The sequence below is a fragment of the Cetorhinus maximus genome, unplaced genomic scaffold, assembly GCF_964194155.1.
Source record: "Cetorhinus maximus unplaced genomic scaffold, sCetMax3.hap1.1 HAP1_SCAFFOLD_1592, whole genome shotgun sequence".
Lineage (NCBI taxonomy): Eukaryota > Metazoa > Chordata > Chondrichthyes > Lamniformes > Cetorhinidae > Cetorhinus > Cetorhinus maximus.
The window spans coordinates 58,786-72,872 of NW_027597532.1; the positions used below are offsets into that span (position 1 = coordinate 58,786).

The 14,087-nt window shown below is 50.6% G+C and overlaps 1 protein-coding gene across 1 annotated transcript in view; it reads left to right on the forward strand.

Moving 5' to 3' along the window:
- The window catches only part of LOC144676426 (UDP-glucuronosyltransferase 3A1-like), a gene marked incomplete at its 3' end in the record, with an annotated part of 38,089 nt that extends 26,635 nt beyond the window's left edge, over positions 1-11,454 (forward strand). Inside the window, exons 5-6 of the mRNA XM_078536845.1 lie at positions 10,279-10,813; positions 11,223-11,454. Of these exons, the coding sequence (XP_078392971.1) occupies positions 10,279-10,813; positions 11,223-11,454 (767 nt within the window). The remainder of the gene's footprint in view (positions 1-10,278; positions 10,814-11,222) is intronic.
- Between the last annotated feature and the right edge of the window lie 2,633 nt (positions 11,455-14,087).

Sequence of the window (14,087 nt, forward strand, 5' to 3'; positions counted from 1 at the left end):
GCTATTCTCTATAATATACACAGAGGCTGCTATTCTCTACAATATACACAGGAGCTGCTATTCTCTACAATATACACAGGGGCTGCTATTCTCTATAATATACACAGGGACTGCTATTCTCTATAATATACACAGGAGCTGCTATTCTCTATAATATACACAGGGGCTGTTATTCTCTATAATATACACAGGGGCTGATATTCTCTATAATATACACAGGAGCTGCTATTCTCTATAATATACACAGGGGCTGCTATTCTCTATAATATACACAGGGGCTGTTATTCTCTATAATATACACAGGAGCTGCTATTCTCTATAATATACACAGCGACTGTTATTCTCTATAATATACACAGGAGCTGCTATTCTCTATAATATACACAGGAGCTGCTATTCTCTATAATATACACAGGGGCTGTTATTCTCTATAATATACACAGGAGCTGCTATTCTCTATAATATACACAGCGACTGTTATTCTCTATAATATACACAGGGGCTGATATTCTCTATAATATACACAGGGGCTGATATTCTCTATAATATACACAGGGGCTGCTATTCTCTATAATATACACAGGGGCTGCTATTCTCTATAATATACACAGGGGCTGCTATTCTCTATAATATACACAGGGGCTGCTATTCTCTATAATATACACAGGGACTGCTATTCTCTATAATATACACAGGAGCTGCTAATCTCTACAATATACACAGGAGCTGCTATTCTCTATAATGTACACAGGGATGATATTCTCTATAATATACACAGGGGCTGCTATTCTCTATAATATACACAGGGGCTGCTATTCTCTATAATATACACAGGGGCTGATATTCTCTATAATATACACAGGGGCTGCTATTCTCTATAATATACACAGGGGCTGCTATTCTCTATAATATACACAGGGGCTGCTATTCTCTATAATGTACACAGGGATGATATTCTCTATAATATACACAGGGGCTGCTATTCTCTATAATATACACAGGGGCTGCTATTCTCTATAATATACACAGGGGCTGCTATTCTCTATAATATACACAGGGGCTGCTATTCTCTATAATATACACAGGGACTGATATTCTCTATAATATACACAGGGACTGCTATTCTCTATAATGTACACAGGGGCTGATATTCTCATTTATTTCCCAGCCTCTTCACATAACTGAAGCCCCTCATCCTCTTACCATTCTAGTAAATTTTTTCTACAGCCTCCTTTCTTTCCTTCCTGAGATATGGCCCACATAACAAACACCATCCTCCAGTTTACTTTCATCAGTGTTCAGCCTGTATCATTCTATTAGTAAAGCAGAGAAACTATAATAAATGTATTCAAAATAGCAGAGTTTCTTAAAGGTAAGAAGGAATGACTAAAGGTTAATTAAAACAGATAATGCTGGAAATACTCATGTTGCATCTGTGGAGGGAGAATTAGAGTTAATGTTTCAGGTCATGACCTTTCATTGGAACTGGTTGAAAGCCAATATAAAGTCAAATAGCAAAGGCTTCAGTAAGTAGCTATGTGTAGAAGATGTGGGAGAAAATAAAAGGAAGCTATTTAAAAAAGGTAATGAGACTGAAATGGTCAAAGACACCAGGCCCAGAGGGAGGCTGAGGAAGGGAGAGGAGTAACACTGTCTGAAACTGGACTATGGTCAGAAAACATCATAAAAAGGCAAATGGGATCCTGGCTTTTAAACACAGTACCATTGAATAGAAAAGCAACAATACAAGGTTGGAACTGTTACCATTGGATAGGACATGACTGGAAGGTTCTGTGTACTTCTGGGCACCTTATTATAGGAATGATATTGGAGCTGTGAAAAGAGGAAGACTGAAGACTGACTGCAATTACATCAGGTGGAAAAGGTTGTATCTATGGAGGAAGACTTTATTGGAAATGAGCATGAGATAGGTCTAATACAAGTGGATGTTGTGCCAATCAAGTGGCTGCTTTGTGCTGGATGGTGTCAAGCTTCTTGAGTGTTGTGTGAGCTACACTCATCCAGGCAAGTGGGGAGTATTCCATCACACTCCTGATTTGTGCCTTGTAGATGGTGGACAGGCTTTGGGGAGTTAGGAGGTGAGTTACTCACTGCAGGATTCCTAGCCTCTGATCTGCTTTTGTAGCCACAGTATTTATATGGCTAGTCCAGTTCAGTTTCTGGACAATGGTAACCCCCAGGATGTTGATAGTGGGGGGTTTCAGTGATAATAATGCCATTGAACATCAAGGGGTGATGGTTGGATTCTCTCTTTTTGGAGATGGTCATTGCCTGGCACTTGTCTGTTGTGAATGTTACTTGCCACTTGTCAGCCCAAACCTGGATATTGTCCAGGTCTTGCTGCATTTGGACATGGACTGCTTCAGTATCTGAGGAGTCGTGAATGGTGCTGAACATTATGCAATCATCAGCGAACATCCCCACTTCTGATCTTATGATGGAAGGAGGGTCATTGATGAAGCAGCTGAAGATGGTTGGGCCGAGGACACTACCCTGAGGAACTCCTGCAGTGATGTCCTGGAGCTGAGATGACTTACCTCCAACAACCACAACCATCTTCCTTTGTGCTAGGTATGACTCCAACCGGCAGAGAGTTTCCCCCTGATTCCCATTGACTCCAGTTTTGCTAGGGCTCCTTGATGCCACACTCGGTCAAATGCTGTCTTGATGTCAAGGGCAGTCACACTCACCTCACCTCGGGAGTTCAGCTCTTTTGTCCATGTTTGAACCAAGGTTGTAAGGAGGTCAGGAGCTGAGTGGCCCTGGCGGAACCCAAACTGGGCATCAGTGAGCAGGTTATTGCTAAGCAAGTGCCGCTTGATAGCACTGTTGATGACCCCTTCCATTACTTTACTGATGATGGATAGTAGACTGATAGGGCGGTAATTGGCCAGGTTGGATTTGTCCTGCTTTTTGTGTACAGGACATACCTGGGCAATTTTCCACATAGCCGGGTAGATGCCAGTGTTGTAGCTGTACTGGAACAGCTTGGCTAGGGGTGCGGCAAGTTCTGGAGCACAAGTCCTCAGTACTATTGCTGGATTATTGTCAGGGCCCATACCCTTTGCAGTATCCAGTGCCTTCAGCCGTTTCTTGATATCATGTGGAGTGAATCGAATTGGCTGAAGACTGGCATCTGTGATGCTGGGGACCTCCAGAGGAGGCCGAGATGGATCATCTACTCGGCACTTCTGGCTGCAGATTGTAGCAAATTCTTCAGCCTTATCTTTTGCACTGATGTGCTGGGCTCCTCCATCATTGAGGATGGGGATATTTGTGCAGCCTCCTCCCCCAGTGAGTTGTTTAATTGTCCACCACCATTCATGACTGGATGTGGCAGGACTGCAGAGCTTAGATCTGATCTGTTGGTTGTGGGATCGCTTAGCTCTGTCTATCACTTGCTGCTTATGCTGTTTGGCACGCAAGTAGCTCTGTGTCACCAGGTTGACACCTCATTTTTAGGTGTGCCTGGTGCTGCTCCTGGCATGCCCTCCTGCACTCTTCATTGAACCAGGGTTGATCCCCTGGCTTGATGGTAATGGTAGAGTGGGGGATATGCCAGGCCATGAGGTTACAGATTGTGTTCGAGTACAATTCTGCTGCTGCTGATGGCCCACAGCGTCTCATGGATGCCCAGTGTTGGGTTGCTAGATCTGTTTGAAATCTATCCTATTTAGCACAGTGGTAGTGCCACACAGCACGATGAAGGGAATCCTCAATGTGAAGGCAGGACTTAGTCTCCACAATGACTCTGCGGTGGTCACTCCTGCCCATACTGTCGTGGACAGATACATCTGCGACAGGCAGGTTGGTGAGGATGAGGTCAAGTATGTTTTTCCCTCTTGTTGGTTCCCTTACCACCTGCCGCAGACCCAGTTTAGCAGCTATGTCCTTTTGGACTTGGCCAGCTCGGTCAGTAGTGGTGCTACCGAGCCACTCTTGGTGATGGTGGTGCCTGGGACATTATCTGTAAGATATGATTCTGTGAGGATGACTATGTCAATCTGTTGCTTGACTAGTCTGCGAGACAGCTCTCCCAATTTTGGCAATTGCCACACCTGAATGCTGGGGAATGTAGGTACAAGATGAGGAAAGGACTGCTGCCAGGATGCACATGGTGATCAGTAGTGGGAATGGTCTCCCTGGAGTGCCTTAAGAGACAGAACTTTAGTATTGTCCAAGCATCACAGAATCACAGAATGACAGAATTAGAATTCATTGCCACAGAAGGCTGTGGAGGCCAGATCATTGAGTGTATTTAAGACCGAGATGGATAGGGTCTTGATTGGCAAGGGGATCAAAGGTTACGGGGAGAAGGTGGGAGAATGGGGTTGAGAAACTTATCAGCTATGATTGAATGGCGGAGCAGACTCGATGGGCCGAATGGCCTAATTTCTGCTCCTATGTCTTATGGTCTTAGGGTCTAATTACACAGTACAGAAGAGGCCCTTTGGCCCATCGAGTCTGCACTGACACGTGAGAAACACCTGACCTATCTACCTAATCCCATTTACCAGCACTTGGCCCATAGCCTTGAATGTTATGACGTGCCAAGTGCTCATCCAGGTACTTTTTAAAGGATGTGAGGCAACCCGCCCCCACCACCCTCCCAGGCAGCGCATTCCAAACTGTCACCACCCTCTGGGTAAAAAAGCTTTTCCTCACATCCCCCTAAACCTCCTGCCCCTCACCTTGAACTTGTGTCCCCTTGTGACTGACCCTCCAACAAAGGGGAACAGCTGCTCCCTATCCGCCCTGTCCATGCCCCTCATAATCTTGTACACCTCGATCAGGTCACCCCTCAGTCTTCTCTGCTCCAACGGAAACAACCCAAGTCTATCCAACCTCTCTTCATAACTTAAAAGTTTCACCCCAGGCAACATCCTGGTGAATCTCCTCAGCACCCTCTCCAGTGCAGAAGTAGGAATTAGACACTGTGACGGGGGTGGTTGGGCTGTGGGAGGATTAGCAGGTTCGGCGGAGCCTTCATTTTGTGACCTTTGTGCTCACCTACAGTAGGATTTTTTTGGTGTTGATTTGAATTCTAAAGTGAAGTGATACTCCAGCTGAATAGTGAATTGGACACAATCCATCTGAGCTCTGTATTCAGTTTTGGGTGCAGAATCTCAGGCATGGTGTACTGGCCTTAAAGGGGATACAGCACAGATGCACCAGAATGATACTGAGGCTTAAAGAGTTAATTAAAAAGGACAGGTTATTGTTAGATCCTGGTCACCAGTTTATTGGGACTTATGGGCCTGGGTTACACACTTGTTGTGGGATGGCTGAGTTGGTACGATAGATAGAGTTGATCAGCAGACATGTTCTGTTTATTTACAAAAGTGCTCAACAGCTACACTTGTGCTACTTTCAACTCAGACCCTATCTCCAGACTACTGACTACCGACTACCGACTACTGACTACAGAGGGAACTGGCGCTGCTCCTCTATTGGTTACACAACATCATATGATTTTCCTTTATAACATCCTTCTTAAAGGTGTACCCACTATATAAATCCATAATTACCACCATTGTATAGACTGTTCAAGGTGTTTTAAAGCATAAAGCCATTTCAAAAGACAGATGGTGAGTATTTTGCCTGTTTTTCTTTGAACATTAGTTTAATTTATTAGTAACTGTAAGCTTTTATTACTATCAGTAAACTTTACTAGCAGTAGTAAGGCTACTGGTCTACATTGGTACCAATGACATAGATAGGACTAGGAGATAGGTTCTACTAAAGGATTATGAGCAGCTAGAGGCTAAATTCAAAAGCAGAACCTCAACTAATAATCCAGAGATTATTACCTAAACCATGGGCAAATTGGCATTGGGTAAATAAGATTAGAGAGATGAATGCGTGGCTGAAAGATTGGTGTGAGGGCAAAGGGTTCTGATTCATGGGGCACTGGCACCAGTACTGGGGAAAGTGGGAGCTGTACTGTTGGGACGGTCTACATCTGAACCGTACAGGGGCTGGTATTCCGGTGAGTTGTATAACTAGGGTGGTCGAGAGGGCTTTAAACTAAGTAGTGGGGGGAAGGGATCACATGAGAGGAGATGTGGTAAATCTAAGGGAAACAATGAAATATTAGAGCAGGTTAGCGATCTGGGTAATGATAACAAGAATGTGGCAGGAAGGGACAGAGAGTACTAACCTAAGAATATACCAGGAGAAAAGGCTGGAGATTGCAAAAATGGTAAAGAGACAGAATGAAAGGATCTGTATCTGAATGCACACAGCATTCATAACAAAATGAATGAATTATTAGCACAGACAGCATGATGGCCATCACTGAGGCATGGTTGCAGAATATTGAAGGTTATTTGACATTTCCGAAAGACAGGAAGCTATGATAATGTGCTGAGGTAGCTGTGTTCATTAAGGATGTCATTAGTACAGCAGTGAGAGATGAGTTTAGTTCTAAAGAACAAGATGTAAAACCAGTTTGGAATTGGAAAGCTAAGTGGTCACTTGTGGGAATAGTTTATAGGCACCCTAACAGTAGTTACACGATAGAACAGAGTATACAGGAAGAAATAAATGGGATAAAAACAAAAAACTGCGGATGCTGGAAATCCAAAACAAAAACAGAATTACCTGGAAAAACTCAGCAGGAGAAGAATAAAGTTGACGTTTCGAGTCCTCACGACCCTTCAACAGAACTGAGTAATATTAGGAGAGGGGTGAAATATAAGCTGGTCTAAGGTGGGGGGAGAAGTTGAGGGGTGGGGGGCGGGGGGGGAGAGAGAAGTTGAGGGTGTGGTGATTGTGGAGATAAGCAAGCAGTGATAGGAGCAGATAATCAAAAGATGTCACAGACAAAGGAACAAAGAGGTGTTGAAGGATGTATAAATAAGGATGAATAAATAGGGGCTTGGAAGAAAGGTACTGCAATAATCATGAACGGCTTTAATCTGCTGCAGATTGTGTGAATCTAATTGGCAAGGGTGGCCTGGAAAATGAATTAATAGGGTGTGCTCGAGGCAATTTCTTAGAACAGTACATTCTAGAGCCAACTAGGGAGCAGGCTATTCTAGACCTGGTAATGTGCAATAATCCCATGGTAAAGTAGCCTCTATCTGACAGCAATCACAACATGATAGAATTTCACTTTCAGTTTGGAGGGGAGATGTGTGGGCCTAAGCTGAGTGTTTTAAACTTGAATAAAGGTAATTATTAGGCTATGAAAGCAGATCTGGCTCAAGTGAATTGAGAGAGAGGAAGAGAGAGTGAATGCGAGAGAGAGAGAGAGAGAGATAGTGTGTGTGTGTATGTGTGAGTAAATGTGTGTGTGAGTGAGAGTATGTGAGATTGTGTGAGAGAGCGAGAATGTGTTTGAGAGTGTGAGAGAGAGAGTGTGTGAGATAGAGTGTGTGTGTGTGTGAGTGAGAGTTTGTGTGTGAGTGAGGGAGAGTGTGTGTAAGAGAGTGTGAGAGAGGGAGAGTGTGTGTGTGTGTGCGAGTGTGTGCGAGTGAGAGAGAGTGTGTGGGTGAGAGGACATGTGGTAAATCTAAGGGAAACAATGAAATATTAGAGCAGGTTAACGATCTGGGTAATGATAACCAGAGTGTGAAAGAGTGTGCGCGCGCGAGAGTGCATGTGTGCGCGCGCGCGAGAGAGAGAGTGTGTGGGCGCGCGCGCGAGAGAGAGTGCGCGTGCGAGAGAGAGTGCGCGCGCGCGCGAGAGAGAGTGCGCGCGCGAGAGAGAGTGCATGCGCGCGCGCGAGAGAGAGTGCGTGCGCGCGCGCGCGAGAGAGAGAGAGTGCGTGCGCGCGCGCGCGAGAGAGAGAGAGTGCGTGCGCGCGCGCGCGAGAGAGAGAGAGTGCGTGCGCGCGCGCGCGAGAGAGAGAGAGGGCGTGCGCGCGCGCGAGAGAGAGAGTGCGTGCGCGCGCGCGCGAGAGAGAGAGGGCGTGCGCGCGCGCGAGAGAGAGAGGGCGCGCGCGCGCGCGCGAGAGAGAGAGTGCGCGCGCGCGCGAGAGAGAGAGAGAGTGCGCGCGCGCGCGAGAGAGAGAGAGTGCGCGCGCGCGCGAGAGAGAGAGAGTGCGCGCGCGCGCGCGAGAGAGAGAGTGCGTGCGCGCGCGCGAGAGAGAGAGAGAGTGCGTGCGCGCGCGCGCGCGAGAGAGAGAGTGCGTGCGCGCGCGCGCGAGAGAGAGAGAGGGCGTGCGCGCGCGCGCGAGAGAGAGAGAGGGCGTGCGCGCGCGCGAGAGAGAGAGTGCGTGCGCGCGCGCGCGAGAGAGAGAGTGCGCGCGCGCGCGAGAGAGAGAGTGCGCGCGCGCGCGCGAGAGAGAGAGTGCGCGCGCGCGCGCGAGAGAGAGAGTGCGCGCGCGCGCGAGAGAGAGAGAGTGCGCGCGCGCGCGCGAGAGAGAGAGTGCGCGCGCGCGAGAGAGAGAGTGCGCGCGCGCGAGAGAGAGAGTGCGCGCGCGCGCGCGAGAGAGAGAGTGCGCGCGCGCGCGCGAGAGAGAGAGTGCGCGCGCGCGCGCGCGCGAGAGAGAGTGCGCGCGCGAGAGAGAGAGAGTGCGCGCGCGCGCGAGAGAGAGAGTGCGCGCGCGCGCGCGCGAGAGAGAGTGCGCGCGCGAGAGAGTGCGCGCGCGCGCGAGAGAGAGAGCGCGCGCGCGAGAGAGAGAGAGAGAGCGCGCGCGCGCGAGAGAGAGAGAGCGCGCGCGCGCGAGAGAGAGAGAGTGCGCGCGCGCGCGCGAGAGAGAGAGTGCGCGCGCGCGCGCGAGAGAGAGAGTGCGCGCGCGCGCGCGAGAGAGAGAGTGCGCGCGCGCGCGCGCGAGAGAGAGAGAGTGCGCGCGCGCGCGCGAGAGAGAGAGAGCGCGCGCGCGCGCGAGAGAGAGAGAGAGCGCGCGCGCGCGAGAGAGAGAGAGAGTGCGCGCGCGCGCGCGAGAGAGAGAGAGAGTGCGCGCGCGCGCGCGCGAGAGAGAGAGAGTGCGCGCGCGCGCGCGCGAGAGAGAGAGAGTGCGCGCGCGCGCGCGCGCGAGAGAGAGAGAGTGCGCGCGCGCGCGCGCGAGAGAGAGAGAGTGCGCGCGCGCGCGCGAGAGAGAGAGAGAGTGCGCGCGCGCGCGCGCGAGAGAGAGAGAGTGCGCGCGCGCGCGCGAGAGAGAGAGAGAGTGCGCGCGCGCGCGCGCGAGAGAGAGAGAGTGCGCGCGCGCGCGCGCGAGAGAGAGAGTGCGCGCGCGCGCGCGCGAGAGAGAGAGAGTGCGCGCGCGCGCGCGCGAGAGAGAGAGAGTGCGCGCGCGCGCGCGCGAGAGAGAGAGAGTGCGCGCGCGCGCGCGAGAGAGAGAGAGAGTGCGCGCGCGCGCGCGCGAGAGAGAGAGAGGGCGCGCGCGCGCGCGAGAGAGAGAGTGCGTGCGCGCGCGCGCGAGAGAGAGGGCGCGCGCGCGCGCGAGAGAGAGAGGGCGCGCGCGCGCGCGAGAGAGAGAGAGTGCGTGCGCGCGCGCGCGAGAGAGAGAGAGCGCGCGCGCGCGCGAAAGAGAGAGAGAGAGCGCGAGAGAGAGCGACTGCGCGCGCGCGCGAGAGAGTGCGTGCGTGCGCGAGAGAGTGCGTGCGTGCGCGCGCGTGAGTGCGTGTATGAGAGAGTGTGAGGGAGGGAGAGTGTTGTCTGTGTGTGCATTTGTGTGTGTGTGACTCACTCCTGGACTCAGGGTTCTCACCCTCACTACCACACATTCACACACACACTCACACCCACTTACACAGTGGGTGTGGGATTGAGGGTGCGTGAGTGAGCGTACTGAGACTGGGAATAAGCAGAACACACACATGCTGCCCCTCGCACACTCTAATGGTCATCTTTATTAATTACTCATTTAAAAAAATTATTCATGTATTGCTTTGACATTTTTTCCATGGCAAGTTGTTCCTGTTCTTCACACCTTGACTCTTCTTCTAAAATTCATGTTTAATGTTGTGCCAAACCTTATCTTTCTGAAATTAGCTCATTGGCCTCTTGAGTGAGAAATCAAGTGAAATGTGGCCCTTCATGTGAGAAGGTTGGACAAACCTGGTCTAGTTTGTTGTGTTCAAGACTCTGAACTTGAAGCCACAACCTTCTGACTCAGGTGGGATTGCTGCCTATTGAGCTGCAGGGAGCGGGAAAGGCATTAGAGCGGGATGTTGGTGAGAGAGACTGTCAGAGAAACACACTTTGATTGGGATGAGGTGCCTTTGGCACTGCCCTTCTCCACTCTTGGTTTTATTTCGAGAATGTAACCAATTATTTTTGTAACCCATTTTCTTTTTGTTTTTGCAGAGACACTTTGAATGGGTTTCTGGGTTTTATGGGCCATTTAGCCCTGCAATGTGAGTGGATAATGGGTGACAATAAACTCATGAACTCTTTAAAAGCTGAGCAGTTTGACATTGCCGTGGTAGACGTGTTTAACCCCTGCTCACTCTTGGTGGCAGAGAAGCTGCATTTACGCTTTGTGACCGTCCACACAGGGAATTTTTGGAGTTGGTACTTGGCTGGACTACCGAGCCCGCCCTCCTATGTTCCTGTGGCGCATTCTCTGCTGACAGATCACATGGAGTTCTGGGGTCGACTGAAGAATTCCATGATGTTCCTGAGCTCATCCTTGGTGGAAAGCGCGATCTTTGCAAAGTTTGATAAAGCCATCAAGACTTGCTTCCCAGTTGGATCTGAACCCAGTCTGCCTGAGCTGTACCTAAAGGCTGAGTTAGCAATCTATAATACAGATTTCACCCTGGAATTCCCAAGGCCACTGCTCCCCAATGTAGTCTATGTTGGAGGATTACTTTCAAAACCAGCGAAGCCAGTCTCCCAGGTAAGTGCTGCCATCTTTGTAATTTCCCGTTTCCCTCTTCCCAATCCCTCTGTCTGTCTGTTTATTGGTCTCTCTCTCTCTCTCTCTCTCTCCTATCTCCAATTCTTCTTTGTGTGAATCTCTGTTTCCAATCCCTGGGTCTCTGTTGGGACTCTGGTTAATGTCATGTATCTGGGCTGTGGAAATCTCTTGTTGCTGACCTGCTGGTAGTGGACACTCTCTGTGGCTGTGCGGCTGTCGTGGGCTCTGTCCTGGTAAATGCATGTGCCTCAGATTTTGGAATCGCCCTGATTATAGCCATTGCTACAGTAGCATCTCTTTGAGCTAGTGAGCTCACAGGTAGCAGTTGTAGGCAGCCCTCTGTGCTCTGCAGTATGTTATAATGTTTACCTGTCCTCATTCTTCCTAGGAGCTAGAAGATTTCATATTGACGGCTGGAGAGAATGGCTTTGTGGTGGTGACTCTAGGTTCCATGCTTGCCTCTGTCAATCTCCCCATGGTGTTGAAGGAGATGAACACTGCCTTCTCACACCTCCCACAGGCGGTTATCTGGCGACACTTGCACAGTCATTGGCCAGGTGATGTCCAGACTGCTCCTAACGTCAAGTTGGTGGATTGGCTCCCTCAGAATGACCTGCTCGGTGAGATATTATGCCCACGGACCGTTCTGATAGGTGTTTGTTTTATTTTAGAGCAAGCTTGACTAACCTTCTCACGTGGTGGAGGGGGGGGGCGGTGAGGAAGGGGGATCCACATTTCCATTTTTTTCTCACTCAAGAGGCTGATAGGCAAATTTCAGAAAGATAAGGTTCGGCACAATGTTAAACATGAACTTCATAAAAAAAAGTTAGGTATGAAGAAAAGAAACAATTTGCTGAGCAAAAGTAAAGCAATGTCAAAGCAATAAATTGATACTAAAAAGAGTAATGACTAAGAATGACTATTAGAGTGTAAAAGGGTCAGAGTGTGTGTGTCGGGCTCAGGGAGTTCACCCACTCACCCTCCCCCACTGTAAGAGTGGGTGAGAGTATGCGTTGGTGTGCGGGGGTGAGGGTGACTGAGAATCCTGAAGCTGGGAGTGAGCCAGACACACACTCTCACTCTCTCCCTCCCTCCCTCTCACTCATGCACACACACACATTCACCCTCCCTCTGTCTCTCACACACTCACTCTCCCTCTCTCACACACTCACTCTCCCTCCCTCACACACTCTCACTCTCTCCCTCCCTCTCACTCATGCACACACACACATTCACCCTCCCTCTGTCTCTCACACACTCACTCTCCCTCTCTCACACACTCACTCTCCCTCCCTCACACACTCTCACTCTCTCCCTCCCTCTCACTCGTGCACACACACACACACACATTCACCCTCCCTCTGTCTCACACACACTCACTCTCCCTCTCACACACACTCTCACTCTCTCCCTCCCTCTCTCTCACTCGTGCGCACACACACACACTCACTGTCCCTCTCTCACACACACACATTCTCTCCCTCCCTCACACACTCTCACTCTCTCCCTCCCTCTCACTCATGCACACACACACATTCACCCTCCCTCTGTCTCTCACACACTCACTCTCCCTCTCTCACACACTCACTCTCCCTCCCTCACACACTCTCACTCTCTCCCTCCCTCTCACTCGTGCACACACACACACACACATTCACCCTCCCTCTGTCTCACACACACTCACTCTCCCTCTCTCACACACTCACTCTCCCTCTCTCACACACTCACTCTCCCTCCCTCACACACTCTCACTCTCTCCCTCCCTCTCACTCATGCACACACACACATTCACCCTCCCTCTGTCTCTCACACACTCACTCTCCCTCTCTCACACACTCACTCTCCCTCCCTCACACACTCTCACTCTCTCCCTCCCTCTCACTCATGCACACACACACATTCACCCTCCCTCTGTCTCTCACACACTCACTCTCCCTCTCACACACACTCTCACTCTCTCCCTCCCTCTCTCTCACTCGTGCGCACACACACACACTCACTGTCCCTCTCTCACACACACACATTCTCTCCCTCCCTCACACACTCTCACTCTCTCCCTCCCTCTCACTCATGCACACACACACATTCACCCTCCCTCTGTCTCTCACACACTCACTCTCCCTCTCTCACACACTCACTCTCCCTCCCTCACACACTCTCACTCTCTCCCTCCCTCTCACTCGTGCACACACACACATTCACCCTCCCTCTGTCTCTCACACACTCACTCTCCCTCTCTCACACACTCACTCTCCCTCCCTCACACACTCTCACTCTCTCCCTCCCTCTCACTCATGCACACACACACATTCACCCTCCCTCTGTCTCTCACACACTCACTCTCCCTCTCACACACTCACTCTCCCTCCCTCACACACTCTCACTCTCTCCCTCCCTCTCACTCATGCACACACACACATTCACCCTCCCTCTGTCTCTCACACACTCACTCTCCCTCTCTCACACACTCACTCTCCCTCCCTCACACACTCTCACTCTCTCCCTCCCTCTCACTCATGCACACACACACATTCACCCTCCCTCTGTCTCTCACACACTCACTCTCCCTCTCTCACACACTCACTCTCCCTCCCTCACACACTCTCACTCTCTCCCTCCCTCTCACTCGTGCACACACACACATTCACCCTCCCTCTGTCTCTCACACACTCACTCTCCCTCTCTCACACACTCACTCTCCCTCCCTCACACACTCTCACTCTCTCCCTCCCTCTCACTCATGCACACACACACATTCACCCTCCCTCTGTCTCTCACACACTCACTCTCCCTCTCACACACTCACTCTCCCTCCCTCACACACTCTCACTCTCTCCCTCCCTCTCACTCATGCACACACACACATTCACCCTCCCTCTGTCTCTCACACACTCACTCTCCCTCTCTCACACACTCACTCTCCCTCCCTCACACACTCTCACTCTCTCCCTCCCTCTCACTCGTGCACACACACACATTCACCCTCCCTCTGTCTCTCACACACTCACTCTCCCTCTCTCACACACTCACTCTCCCTCCCTCACACACTCTCACTCTCTCCCTCCCTCTCACTCATGCGCACACACACATTCACCCTCCCTCTGTCTCTCACACACTCACTCTCCCTCTCTCACACACTCACTCTCCCTCCCTCACACACTCTCACTCTCTCCCTCCCTCTCACTCATGCACACACACACATTCACCCTCCCTCTGTCTCTCACACACTCACTCTCCCTCTCTCACACACTCA